Source organism: Euprymna scolopes, chromosome 21 (assembly GCF_053919585.1).
Source record: "Euprymna scolopes isolate OS-2025 chromosome 21, ASM5391958v1, whole genome shotgun sequence".
NCBI classification, from domain to species: domain Eukaryota; kingdom Metazoa; phylum Mollusca; class Cephalopoda; order Sepiida; family Sepiolidae; genus Euprymna; species Euprymna scolopes.
Window position 1 is genome coordinate 66,302,596 of NC_136502.1, and position 14,881 is coordinate 66,317,476.

The window sequence follows — 14,881 nt, forward strand, 5'->3', positions numbered from 1 at the left end:
CACATCCCTCCCCATCTTGGTGGAACGACCTGTCTTATGTTACTTTTTACTATTTTATTTTATTTTATTTATTTATTTTTTTTATCTTACATTATGAAGTCTTGAGTCTGGCTGGGGGCAATCTTTTCCAAGATGGATTTTGTCTCGGTAACGGATCTGCTATTTGTGTTTTGGACATTTCCAGATCTTCTGGGATGTGTGGATTGTACTCACCTTCAGAGTCAGAATCGGAGTCAGGGTTTTCATCCCTAAGTCTTATACGTTTTAGCAAAGAAGAGTTTCTAGTCACTTGGTGATTTCCTCTCTGAACCGTTATCATACTTCCTTTCATTTTTGTAACGGTATATGGTTTAGGATTGTATGGTGGTGACAGTTTGTTTTGTCTCTTCTGTCTGATCAAGACCTTATCACCAAGGCTGAGAGCTGTTGTTTTTGTCTTTCTATCAGCATACCCCTTCATCTCCTTTCCTTTGGAGTCATTTTCTTTTATTTTTTTATGCATTGGCCCTGTTACTGGGCTTTCGATACCATTTGGTATGCCAATGTTCATTTTTCGGCCCGTACAAGCTTCAAATGGAGATATTTTTGTTGTGGTATAGGGGGTGGCTCTATATTGCCTTAGGAAATGTGGTAACTGGGTCTTCCAGTTGTGGCCTTCCACCATAGCCGCAAGAACATATTGTTTTAGGGTGTGCATAAAACGCTCTACTTCACCATTTGCCTCAGGCCATAGAAGTGTAATGCATCTAAATTTGAAATCTGTTTGTGTCGCTAAGTCTCTAAAGTCTTGTCCTTGAAATGGTGGACCGTTATCGGATTTTAGAATGGTCGGATATCCTTGTCTAGCAAAGATTATGTTTAGACGGGGAATAACTGTACACGCAGATATTGAGCGTATTACCTCCACTTCAGGGAATCAGCTGTAATCGTCGATTATGACTAACGCATAGTCACCTGATGGGAACGGACCTGCAAAATGGACTGAGATTTCAGTCCACAGTGCAACTGGTAGTGGTTAGGAGTGTATGGGTTCATGGCTCATGTGCCTTGGGTCTGAGGCTTGGCAGGGAATGCATCCGTGTATTGCTTCCTCGACGAGTCTATCGATTCCTGGGAACCACACGTTTCCCTTATTGGTTGCATTTGACCTGGTGAGATTGATGGGTTATATCGACTGATCTCTTTTTTAATTTTGAGGAAATTACAAGCTGGTGTCCTCGAAGGACGAGACCATTGCGTATCGAAATTTCATCCTTGAATGGGGAAAAGCTTGACAGCTGGGGGTCATTCCATCATCCATCTTTAACAGCACCCATGACCTTTTGTAACTGGGGGTCCTGTTCTGTGGCTTGTTTGACTTCTTCAAGAGTTAAAGATTTTGGTATTGTATTCTGAGCTATATACCTTATGTAGACTTCTGCTACATTGTCTTTAGATGGTATGTGTTGTGGGTGACGACTCAGATAGTCTGCAGGGTTTTAGTCATCTTTCCCGGAACAGTATACCAGGTTGTACTGGTAGGGCATGAGACGAATGTGCCAGTGTTCAATCCTTGTTGTTGTCGGTTTAAGACTTTTTACAATCCCAAGAAGAGGACGATGGTCGGTGGTGATTTTGAATATGGATAAATAAAGATGAAAATGTTCAGCTGCATATACGACGGCTAACATCTTTCTCTCAGTTTGAGAGCATCGCTGTTCTATATCTGTGAGGGCACGACTGGCATAGCATAGTGCTTTCCCAGCTTATGTCAGAACTGCACCTAATCCAACTCTAATCCAACTGGGCTTGCATCTACCAGGATGTCAGTGTCTTTCTTCGGATCGAAGTACACCATCACCTCAGTTCCAGTCAGAGCTTCCTTTAACTTGTTTGCTGCTTCTTCTTCTTCTGCCCATCTCCAATTAGTATCCTTTTTGTGAGCCGTCTCAGTGGTTCACTAATAGTGGTGTAATGTGGAATAAATCGAGCCACATACTGTGTCATGCCCAAGAATGATCTGACTTCACTAATGTTCTTCGGAGATTTGAATTTTGTAATAGCAGAGATTTTCTCTGGGTCAGGATACACTCCATTCTCACTGAAAATGTATCCAAAGAAAGTCAGTTTCCGTACAGAAAGGAGGCATTTTTCTTTGTTCAGCTTGGCTCCTACTTCTTGTAGACGTTTCAGGGTGTTCATCAAGCTGATGTCATGTGATGGCTGGTCACATGCATAAATTATGTTGTCTGATAAGTTTTTCACTCCTGGGATGTCTTTGAGGAGGTCTGATATAGCTTTTTGAAATAGTTCAGAGGCTGCATTCACACCAAAACGCTTGTAACGAATTAACCTGCATGTGTGGCAAATGTCGTTATATATCTGCTGGACTCTTCCAGTTCTAGTTGATGATAAGCATTGGAGAGGTCTAGTTTGCTGAAAACTGTACATCCATTTAAGTCTGCTATTAAGTCGTCTATGGTTGGCATTGGATGTTTTATCCGTTGAATGGCTTCATTTGCATTTCTCATGTCGACGCAAATTCATATGCTATCATTTTTCTTGGGAACTACTACAACCGGGCTAACCCAAGGGGTAGGTTCAGTGACTTCTTCAATCACATCCATTTCTCTGAGATGTTTGAGTTCTGTCTCCACGTCTTTTCTCACATGGAAAGGTATCCTGCGATGTCGCTGAGTTATGGGGAAGACCGATGAGTCAATGTGGAGATTAATGGTAACTCCGGAAATTTTTCCCATCTTTCCATCAAACAAAAGTGTGGGGAACTCGTCTTGAATTAGGACATTCACATGGAAAGTGAAGTTAAACGTTATCATTCCCAGTGCTCCAGCAGAATGACCACTCAAGAGGTTCTGCAGCCCAACTAAAGGATTGTCGCTGTCGACCACAAATATCTTAGCCTTACAGGATTTATCACGAAATTCTATGCTCGCATTAATAAATCCTCGGATGGGTATGGCATGTTTAGATTTGTACGCAAATATCCAGGTCGTTGTTTTGTTTATACGTGGTTTGTGTTTTAAACCATCATATATGTGTCCAGCAATTATATTGACATTAGCACCCATGTCTACCACAAACGAATTTTCTTATTGACAAGGGCGGTAACTTTTGGTGTCTTAATTGACGGTGTAAATTTCACAGACTCGTCACTAGGCGGAATACCAGAGGAGGATTGGTGAAACGAATTACTCTTACCGGCCTTGCTTTGCATGCTCTCACAAAGTGGTCTTTCTTGTGGCAATTCTTGCATTCTTTCCCTCGGGCTGGACAAGTGGGGTGTGTAGAAGAGTATCCACAATAGTGACACGTTTGCTGTCCGCCATCTTTTTTTTGTCCACCACGCGGTCGATTCTTTGAGGTTTCATGGCGACTATTTTGCCACACGTGTTCACAACAAATGTCTTTACTGCCGTTGGTGTTGAAATTTTTGTTATTTCCACGTGTAAGACGCATGCGGTTCTTGTTGCTGTAAAGAGCATGTAGTTCATTACGCTCCATGTCTGCAGTACGCATATAAGCCAGTTCGATTGCCCTAGTTTCATTCAGGACTTGCTTTAGCATAGAGTTGTCTCTTAGCACCTTCCTTCTTACTTTAGAGGATGTGCACCCCTGCAAAATGTTGGTTGCGCCTATGTCCTTTTGTTAATCTGTGAAATCGTGGAAAATATCGAACACTTTGTCTCCTGCATAGTGGAGAAGTGTCGCTTTCTTTTTTTTATCATCGTGAATGTCCATAGCGACAAATAAATTCTCCAACCTGTCTATCCATTTTTTTCCAAGGAACGGTGGTTGTGGTTTGGTCCGCATGTACACTAAAACTGGGAAAAACTGGTAAACCACCGCTGGCCATTTTTTTTTGTATTAATTCCGAAAATTATGTAGCGTGAGCTCGTCACGAAAAATAATCTCTCATCGCCAGATATAATGTTGGAGGATCCCGTCTGGCAGGAATCAAACAGCATTAAAGAACGACAACACAGACATAGATGTTAACAATAGATCGGTTGCCAGCGAACTGCCGTCCGAGCTTACTTTTATTAGAGAGTGCGCATCTAAGGGTAGATAACTCTTAGGGTTATGTCTCTTTACTTGTGGACATCACAGCTCCCATACTTACAAAGCTGTTTAAGCGTTGTCTTAAGGAGAATTGCTTCCCAACCTCCTGGAAAATCTCATCAGTATGCCCAATATTTAGGAATTCAGGTGATCGGTCATCTTCCTCTCAGTATAGACCTATAAGTCTTTTAGTTAATAATAAAGACAACGAAAAGAAGTGTCATTTTAACATTTAATAAACAACTTTATTTGTTATCTTTGTTAGTAGCGTGTACATGAGAGAAACGGGTTAGTAGGTTGAAGTGTTCTTGTGTAAAGAGAGAATTAATATATTGCTGATTTGTTGATCAGAGAACAGCTCCGTTTACATGTATTTATAGCTAGTAGTCGCCGGGATGAAGGAAGCTAGTTAAAGGAGAAAGAAAGGGCAAAGTCTTCAGTGTATTTATGCATTGTCGTATGTGGGGGTGTGATGTTCTTTTGCATGATAAGAATGTTCATTTGGATACTGCATATGACACAAATAAGAGTTTGAAAAGAACCATTGTTAGCTTATAGTACTCACGTTCAGCCTGAGGCAAAAGCCCCAGGCTAATGTGTGCTTCATGCTGAAGCCAGGAGGAAAGAGAAATAAAGGTTTGTGATTTCACCTTTTATGTACTAGGTCACATGATTAAGAGCTAGCTTGTGATTGGACAAGCAAGGGAGAAATGGATTTCAAATATTGAATTGAGAAAATTAGCTCTTGCCTGTGATTGTATCGGGTGTCGGCTGCTACAGATACCCCCTTGTTGGATTCGTTTTCAGAAGAAAACCAAAACATGTTTATCGAAATAAAGAAAGATTCTTTTATGTGTGTCAGTTGTAAAAATTTGAAGTAATGAAGATTTTGTAATATGTCCGTCCGTGATAGTTGCTTGTAAAATCCGTTTTTTTTGTATCAACACAAGACTTGATGCTTGCAACTGTGTTCAAATTTATTTCGTAGAATTGAATATAATTTCTTTAAATTTGAACGATTACAGTGGAATTTGAAGTCGTTAAGTTGCTCATTGCTATATGTCGATGACAAATTGTTTTGTTGACGATTCTACTTCTGCGGAGGTTGTGAAAAATTAAATGTTTCGAGTGTTCTTCTGTGAAGAGTGTTTTAGATGGCTAGTCGCTAGTAACGCGTTTTTGTTGGACTCAACTGTTTAGTAAACAGTCATGTATTTTTTCTCTGAAAAAAATGTTTTTCTGTAAAAAAAAATTTGTTTTTGCAAGATTATTTTGCGAGTGGAGTGTTTCTCGTAGCGGAGAATATGCATCATATTTTTGTTGTTGTTGCATAAAAGGCAGGGAGTTGGTGATAGCAAAATGTAGCATAAAAAACAGCGAAAGTCCAGATATTAGAATTTTTTGTACACTAAGAAAGTATTAACTCTTTTTGATAGGCTGGCGTTTTTTATATTGTTTGAACATGTTTTTCTTCACATATACACACCCACATGTACGCACGCTCATACACACACACGCATATACACATCCTCATACACACACTCACATTCATGCGCATACACACACACACTAACGTGTGCACACACACTCGAGCTGTGACGTCACTTCTTTTTAAGTGAAAGCCAGACATGCGCAGCCAGAACACTAACCCCAGTATAAAAGTCAACAAAACCTGTCAACTACCCTTTTCCTTCCGGACCAGCGTTCGACCTGTTTAGTTGACGAACCGACCATGCGACCTAACATCACTTTCCCTGCTACTGTAATGTGGGATGAGCGCACGTACACTTTATACGCTTTCTCTCTCCATGAACTGGATTGACTTTCCCCACTCTATCTCCCCTTCGGCTTTGGTCCATCAACACAGACATGTGCACGCCTCTCTACTGAGCTTTACCCTCTCTTTCTATAGGCCGGCTTGCCACTTCCTGTTTCTCTATTGCATTCCCCTTTCCTTCCACGTGCGTAGTCGTCAACGGTCGAATGAACGCGTGTACACGCAAGACTTTCATTTCTCAACAGAAAATAAACGACATGTTTATTTTATTCCAGCATTTGAGTTCTTTGTTTCCTTCATTCAATTCGTTTCATTATTTTTTCTTGTAGCGAGTTAGGGTATTTTATATCCTGGTCCACAACATGAAACGGTGACCCCTTTATTTAAAATGAAATGAATAAGTTTGAATGAAACACTCGGTGTAAGCTAAACCCTTCCACACAAATTCACAGCAAGCACAAAAAATAATTTTTCTCTAACAAACAAGCAAACTTGTCGACCACGAGGAGGAACAATTTCAAATCGCCCACACGAAATTGAAATATAAAAATTTCAAAACACAATGGAACTTCAACAGATGGACTTCTACAACGAAACCATGGCATTAAACATTCAGCAACCTGACCAAAACCGAGACGACGAATTAGCAGAATTAACGTCGGCGGTTGCAAAGCTTTCAAAGCAGCTAGCAGACACACTTCAAACTCGTCAACATTACCCCAGAAACAACAATGACATGCAGCGAAATTACAAGCGAAGAAGTTCAAGCAGGAACCGATCCACGTCACGAGATAAACAAGATGTTTGTTTCTACCACAAGAGATTCGGCGTCAACGCGAGAAGATGCACTACACCCTGCACATTCAAAAAACCGGCACAGGGAAACGAACCTTCCAGCCAGTAACGACGACGACTGTAGCTGGAGCACACAAAAAAGGTTGTCTATTTTATATCCGAGACAAAATTCATGAATATAACTTTTTAATAGACACCGGAGCGGAAATCAGTGTCATACCGACACTGCATTACCACCCAACAGGGACCCAATTTTTCAACCTACAAGCCGCCAACGGTACAAAAATACCCACTTTTGGGGAAAAAACCTTAAATTTGAACCTTGGAATGCGGAGGAATTTTTTATGGAATTTCACCATAGCCAGCGTGACCACTCCAATTTTGGGGGCAGACTTTTTAGCCCATTTCAACCTGTCTGTCGGCATGACTCATCATACATTGACAGACAACGAAACGAAGATTCCTACCTCAAAATTTTTAACCACCGGAATCAGCACTGCCTTACCCAAAGATTTACACGTCCGCCGGTTACTCCAAAAATTTCCTCAACTTTCCCAGCCGTTTAAAACATGGACCCCCATCAAACATAGTGCTAAGCACTATATTAAGACAACAGGACCACCCGTCTATTCAACCCCAGACGCTTGAAACCAGATAAATACAAATTGGCAAAATCTGGATTTCAAAACTTACTCCACATGGGAATAATACAGCCCTTGAAAAGTGCTTGGTCATCACCACTCCACATGGTACAGAAAGCTGACAACACCACATGGTGACTGTGCAGAGATTTTAGATGCTTAAATGCAAAAACTGTTCCAGATAGATATCCTATTCCCCATATCCATGACTTCGCCAATGGACTCCAAGGCGCCACAATTTTCTCAAAACTGGACCTCATTAAGGCATATTTACAAATTCCAGTCGCGGAAGAAGACATTCATAAAACCCCACTGACCACACCACCTGGCCTTTACGAGTTTCAGATGGATTCCCAGGATGCTCACACCATTCCAGAAGCGAGAATGCGTTGAGTGCTCGAGGATGAATTTGGAGATGTGCCAAGAAGATGAGTCAAAGTTTTTCAAAAGAATGAAACCTGAGTCCATCACTATGATCCAGAGACCAAAGCTCAGTCAATGCAGTGGAAGCACCAAAGAAGGCAAGGGTGCAGCCCCCCGTTGGCAAGGTAATGCTCACAGTTTTCTGGGACCAGGACGGAGTAGTGATAACAGATTTCTTGGCAAAGGGTACCACAATTACAGGAGCCTATTATGCTTCACTTTTGAGGAAGTTAAGGAAAGCTATCAAAATCAAGAGACGGGGCAAGGTCAGCAAAGGTGCCCTCCTCCTGCAGGACAACGCTCCGGTCCACAACTCGCATGTCGCCAGATCAGAAGCACGGGCATGTGGTTGTGAAATCCTACTCCATCCTCCCTACTCTTCTGATCTTGCACCCTCTGACTTTCACCTCTTCCAAGCCATGAAGTTATTTTTGAATGGAAAGCGTTTCCCAGATGATGCAGCCTTGATTTCTGAAGTCACAACCTGGGGTGTTCTACAAAAACGGTCTCCAGAGCTGCATCAAACAATGGGAGAAATGCATAACTCGGGGGGGTCTATATGTAGAGAAAGACTAATAACTGTGCCGAGTTTCGTTGCTCTACTGCTATGGGACGTGGGTCAGGGGCATTACTTATTGCCCCCCCCCCCCCGTATTGTCCTATTGACCACTGTACACTTATAAACCCTTATCCTTGAGTGGTCTTTGGGCCTTGATAAGTGGTGACTCCTTTGTAAAAAAAATAAAATAAATAAAAAAAGTTGAAAGAATAAACTGGTTTATGAACGTAGATTAGTTTTAAAGAATTTGGAAGTGTGATTAGAAAATCATTTCTGGCTCTATAATTCTTTAGCAAGTCGTCAAATTTGCCCTTAATGATTAAATGTTTTTTTTCGGTGCTGCTTCATTTTTAGAGCGAAATTTGAAAATCAAAGTGTTGGAGTTCACAAAAAACCGATAGTACCTACTTAATTCCATGTCGCAATAATGAACATATCTAAAAATTAATAAAAACAATAAGGTAGAAATTAATTATTAACAAAAATAGTTTTGAAAGACAATCAGCTAAAATCGAGTTTTGCTAAATTGGCCTAAGATTTTCAAAGTTTATTACTAGTTGAATTCTCCAGTTGGTGTGTAGTGGGTGGTGGGGTGACATAACGACATATAACGAAGGATGAGACAATTATAATAGAGAATGATACGTACATTGTGACGACGATGATGATGGCAATTCTTTTAACACATAGGAGATGCGATGATAATTCATTATTTATGAAGGAGGATTCAGTTACACTTTGGAGGTGCAAATCAACAAGTGTTGTGTAGTGAGTGTATATATCGGGGACATAAAACAGATGATGGCAATGACATATAGAATAAAGGATAACGCAATTGAGTTTCATTCTATATTAATAAACAACTTTACTTGTCATGTTTGTTAGTGACGTTAGTAGATGAAAGAAATGTATTTGTAAGAGAGTTCAGTGTTCGTGCGCATGTTTTTATAATTGTTGTGAAGAGTTCCTTATGTGGAGAGGAAGATTAGATATCCAACAATTAGATATAGGTCAGGCCTGTGGAAGGAGAAAGAAAGACAGGTGTTCAGTGTGTTTATGTATGTAGGAGTGTGGGTCCGATAGTAGAGACAGAGCAAAGGGTTAATATCTCATGGTAAGAAAGAGTAGCTGTGTATGTGTGTGTTGGTGTATGTTCTTTAACACGACAAAGAATGTCCGTTTGGGTGCAGCACATGGAAAAAATGGTAGTTGGAAAAGAGCCATTGTTAGCTTGTAGTACTCACGTATTGCCTGGGGCAAAAGCTCCAGGTGAAGTCTGCTCCCAGGCAGCTTCACCCAACTACGCAGACTCTGCAGCCAGGAGTTTGGCAGTTATTTAGCTGGCTAGCCCCGCCTTACTGCGGCCTGAGCGGCTAGCTGCAAGGGGATGGTTACAGAGCGTGAGATCATTACTGTGTTAAAGCAGGTTCGCTGTAACAAATCTCCCGGGCTCGATAGTCTGCCCCACGAACTGTTCTTGAGGCTGTCGCCTATGTTTGTGCCCCTTCTGAAGGGCGTGTTTAACCACTGGTTTGTGCAGGGCTCGATCCCTAAGCAGGTTACCAAAGGACTGGTAACGCTTCTGAAGAAGAGAGAAGGGCATGGTGGGGGGAATCTAGATGACTATAGGCCCATCATGTTGCTAAACACAGAGTTGAAGATTTTGTCCTGCATTCTTGCAAACCGACTGCAGGTTATTATCGGTGACTTAGTTGAACTGGATCAGAAGAACACTGTAAAGGGTGGATCGATTCAAAACAACTTGCACTACATGCACACAATCATAGAGGGTTTAGAAGCCAACACAGAAGCCGCGCTGATCAATTTAGATCAGTCCAAGGCGGTCAATAGGGTGGACTATGAATTCTTGGAATCTGTTATAGAGACCGCCAGATTTGGACTTCCACAAGGGGGCTCTCCGTTCTGTATCGTGATCTCACGGTAATGGTGCAAGTAAATGGTAGGTTGTCGGAGCCCCTTGGGGTCTCTCGGTCGGTGCACCAGGGTTGTCCAATGTTGCATCTGTTATATGTCCTACCGTTGGAGCCCTTCCTTCGCAAATTAAGGGATGAGGCGAAAAGACTAGTCCTGCGTGGCATAGCTCTACCTGGCGGCAAATTTGCCAGGGTGTCCGCATACGCTGATGATGTCACCGTTTTTGTTGCATGATGGAGCAATATTGGAATGGTGATGGAGGCGATTGCTGAGTATGAAGTTGTTACGGAGTAAATCGCAGGAAGTCCGTTGGCCTGCAAGTGGGCGCCTGGACCAAGGTAAACTCGCTTCTAGATGTGTTCCGTTGAACGGATGGTTAAGATCCTCGGAGTGGGGTTCAGGCTTGGACTCCTGCTGGACAAGAATTAGACGGAGGTACAGACGAAGGTCGAGTCATTGGTAGGGACTTGGGTTCGGAGGAAATTGTCCTTGGAGGGTCGTGCAGAGGCATGTGCTACTTATGCGTTTCCGCTGATCCTTTACAGCTTGTCCATTCTTCCCCTGCCTGCAGCGCCTCCTTTTTAAACTACTATGGAAGGGAAGAAAGCTGTATGCCCATAGACAGGTCTATACACAAAAACTTGGTGAGGGAAGGCTTGGGAATGCCTGACCTGATGAGTCACAAGCACGCAGAGAGATTGGCACTGTTAGAGGAAATGCACTGGGTATCAGCCATGGAGCAAGCTTTACCACGGCTCATATCTGACCCTGCCACTGAAGGTCGCAGAAGATCGGCAAGGGGATTCGTGTTTCGTCACTGAATGCTGAGCCGCCCTTAGGGCATTGCCGGGGTCCAGTGACCTTGCGCAGTCTAGGAGGAGGCTATATGAGGATTTAGTGGTGGGAACTGCAAACGATCCTCTCGTGGAGCGGCTGAATCTGTTGAGGGGGGAAGTTCTCTCAATGTGGAGTTGGGCGCAGCCAGTAGCCATATCAATAATTCAGAGTTTTCCATAACATGGAGGCTAGTCCAGGATGTGCTGCCACTCTTTGGCAGACTAGCCAGGGACTGCAGGGATAGAAAATATTATTATCCTCCCTGCCCATGCTGCAATGATGAAGAGGAGGAGGAGATGAGAGAACACGCGTTCTTTCATTGCAGCGCAGTTCGGAGTCTTTGGCAGTATGTCAGAGAGGTAACGGTATACCACTATCCACTGGTCACTGAGGTGTGACCGACAGATGTGTTATAGTAAATATGAAGATGGCCGTCGTTACGGTCTGTAAGAAGAAAAGCACACATGAGATGTTGAATGTGTTGTGTGGCTCCTTCTTCTCTCAGGAAACGTCTTGACTTTTTTACCCTTGGTGGCGTTCTGACTGGAATTTTCTTTCTTCATTTTCTGGACTGTTTTGTTGTTTCAATGAAGGCGTTTATGAAGGCATTTATAGCAGACACAAGAAAGACGACACGCGACACAATTGTAATATATATGGAACATAACTATTTTATTTTACATTAGAGATACAATATATTACAAAAAACTTTTACAATTTAAAACTGGACAATAAGCTTTTCAAAGCTAACTAACCTAACCAGTTTGGAGGGAGAGGGTGCTTCCCTCTCCCCCCTCGTTTATGGAGAGACACAATATGCGTCTTCACTTCATGGTGGTCATGCAGGAAAGAAACAGAAAGATAACAAGGGAATTATGGGAAGGGATTTCTTTGTATCTCTATGCTCATGGCCAAATTACCACTCAGCCATGCTGTAGAGTGTGTTAGAAACAGTGGCATGGAAAATAGTGCCACATCCCTGCCTATGCAATCCGAAATTTATGAGTATTCATAAATTTCAGAAGTCCCTAATTTTCCGTGGATGGTGCGTCAGCCAGCCATCAGCGATCAATGTCCCTATGCTCTACGTTCCGTCAGGAACTCGGTGAAGCAAGTTAATTTTTCACCAATTTATTAATTATTATTGGTTTTATTAAAAGTTCTGTAAATATATAAAAAGAATGCACTCAGAAAGACACCCATTTATTTGAATATATTTTGTTTAAATACGTTCGTTTTATTACTTTAAGTAATAAAATGAACGTATTTAAACAAAATTTACTTACATTATTGTTGTCACATCTGGGCTGGTGCGTCTACTACTAGTCTCTCGCTCCTAGACAAGGTTAAAAAAAGAGTCGCCAATCTGATAGGCCCTGAACTGGCATCTAAGCGTCAGCCTCTGTCCCATCGACGAAACGTTGCATCCCTCTGCTTGTTCTACAAGTATTTTAATGGTGAGTGCTCTGACGAACTGCAGACACTTGTGCCCCCACGTCGCAGACACCCTCGACAAACCTGACAGGCAGCTAAATCCCACCCCCACACAGTAGAGATCCCTAGATGCAAAAGATCCTTCTACTCCAGTAGTTTCTTCCCCAGAACCGCTAGACTCTGGAATTCCATTCCAGGATCATGCTTCCCTAACTGTACTGACAAGTGCAACGTGAACCGACATCTTGCTGCCCAAATCCCTACAAATGCTCCCGTAGTTGCTGACCCTGATAGTAGCCCCCTACACCTGAGTGGCAATGTGCCTTGTTTGGGGTGAAAATGTAATAAAAAAAAAAAAAAATTTTTTTAAATTAAAAAGTTTTGCGTAAATAGAAAAAAGTTTTTTTTTTTATCCTTAAAAGTTTTGTAAATGTTTGATATTAAAGAAAATGCTTTGTAAACATTTATTTTTAGTTTTAAATCTTTAAAAGTTTTGTAAATATATTTTTAAAAAATTTTGCTCGCGAACATTCGAATATGTCTGCTATTTGACCTGTTTACAAGTTTAGAAACACCTAACGGCAATGTCAAGGTCGAACAACCGGTGCCCCTTGAATTATTCGCTTATTTTTGTCGTCTGCTATGGGGTATCTAATCTTTACTTGGTCCCATTTAAAAAGTATGTTTTTTTTTTCAAAACAACTTTCTGTTATGGAAAGATGAGCAATTCGTCGCCGGAACTTTTTATCGAAAGAACGTTATCACCGGTCACCGGTTGTGAGAGCCTTCCCTGGGCGGGAACACTTAAAAACGTAACATGCTGTCTATGTAAATATTCTCAATATACTTCGATATTTCTTTATTACTTCAGAACCTTTTCCATTTATTTCCCTGGTGGAATACCTTTCTTGAATATCCTATTGGAATTTTTTTTGTACCAATAATGGTGCATCCCCCTTGTTTACATTTATTATTGTTTATCTGGTTCTTATATATGATTTTTTGTGTTTTGTATCCATTATGATGTTTAGTTTCGTATATTTTCGGTTTGTACGAAACTCCCTTCAATTTGGAGAAAAAAGAAATGCTAGCTCTGTGATGACGTCACGAGCTCAGCGCGTATTTCGCCCTCTTTTGAAATTCTGCTGTCGAGGAGAGAGACCGTGTTCTTTGCCCGGCGCTGAAGATGGAATTTTGAAGAGCCCTCCTTGAAAGAAGTAAACCCGGCTGTGACGAGACAGGCTTCTGGAAATTAACTACGTGGCTGCGGTCCTGCACGTATTTATTTTATTATTATTTTACAAGGAGTGGAATTTAAAGAAAATACCTTTTACGTGACAAGGTATTATGGAATTTCCTATCCGGACAAGCGACGAGGTCTTGCTCCTGTAATACATGTGTGTCTACGGTTTTCACGCAGGGAAGAAAAATTCTCAAAGAACTTTAAACAAAAAAAAGGAAAAAGGCCACTTGCCTGACAGGCTTTCAATTGTGAGTACGCTCCTGAAATTAACTTCATATGCGAGTGTGAATGGGAGATAGTACTATTTTGTATATTCTTGTTGTATTCGTAATGGATACGCACAACTTCTTTATAAGAACCAGCAGTGTCGTTATTTTTTCTTTGCATGTTACTTTTTCATTTTAAGTTACATTGGCGTTTTAAGTTTAATGCCCGCAAAGGGAAAAATTTGCAACTTATTGTAAATAAAGTTTCTTCTTCGTTTTAAAGCAAGACATTTATATTTTATTCCTTACCCCCCCCCTTTTGTTTCACGCTTTTTTTTTCAGCTTAGTTACTTTAGCGTCGAATTTATCTGGAAGCAAGATAAATTCCGACAATCCTTTTATTACGGCCACCCACCGCAGGATATCAACTGGCGACGAAGATGAGATACGAACTGTAAATTCATCTAAAAAAACAAACAAAACAAAAAAAAAAACACGTGGTAACCGAGGACATTCTGAAAATTGTTGTTCACAAAGTTCACTTTTAATTGAAGAAAAAGCTTCTTAGAAAGCGAAAGGCTGGTGTCTGCCACAAATTTATACAAGTAAAAAATAATTTTTATATTATTGACGAGTTAAACTCCGTTTTTCTCTTTTTAAACTCCCAAAGAGTTGACGTTATATAACGTGTGTGTGTGTGTGTGTGTGTGTCTGTGTGTCTGTGTGTCTGTGTGTGTAAATTGTGACTTTCTTCATGATTAACAGACGTGTTTTTTGTATTTGGTTAATACGATAAAAAACCAACAAATGAACAATACTGAGGAATCTGTGTTTATTTAATAAAGAAAATTTTTAAAAGAAGTTTACGTGTGTCTGCTGAAGTAGACGAAAAAAGAGTCTCTTGAAATTTTGTCAAGTCTTATTTTAACGGTGATTTTTTTTTCGGAACTTTCCTATGTGTTGACAATTTTC

At 41.1% G+C, this 14,881-nt stretch overlaps 1 protein-coding gene across 1 annotated transcript; it reads right to left on the reverse strand.

Moving 5' to 3' along the window:
- Nucleotides 1-2,522: 2,522 nt before the first annotated feature.
- LOC145242832 (uncharacterized) lies at nt 2,523-3,068 on the reverse strand. The gene has a single exon (XM_080105953.1). It carries the CDS (start codon nt 3,066-3,068, stop codon nt 2,523-2,525), a length of 546 nt encoding a protein of 181 aa, XP_079962079.1.
- Nucleotides 3,069-14,881: the final 11,813 nt, after the last annotated feature.

Bases quoted from the DNA above. Each gene is read 5' to 3' on its own strand.
- LOC145242832 (XM_080105953.1), bottom strand. From the start codon at position 3,068: ATGGGTGCTAATGTCAATATAATTGCTGGACACATATATGATGGTTTA.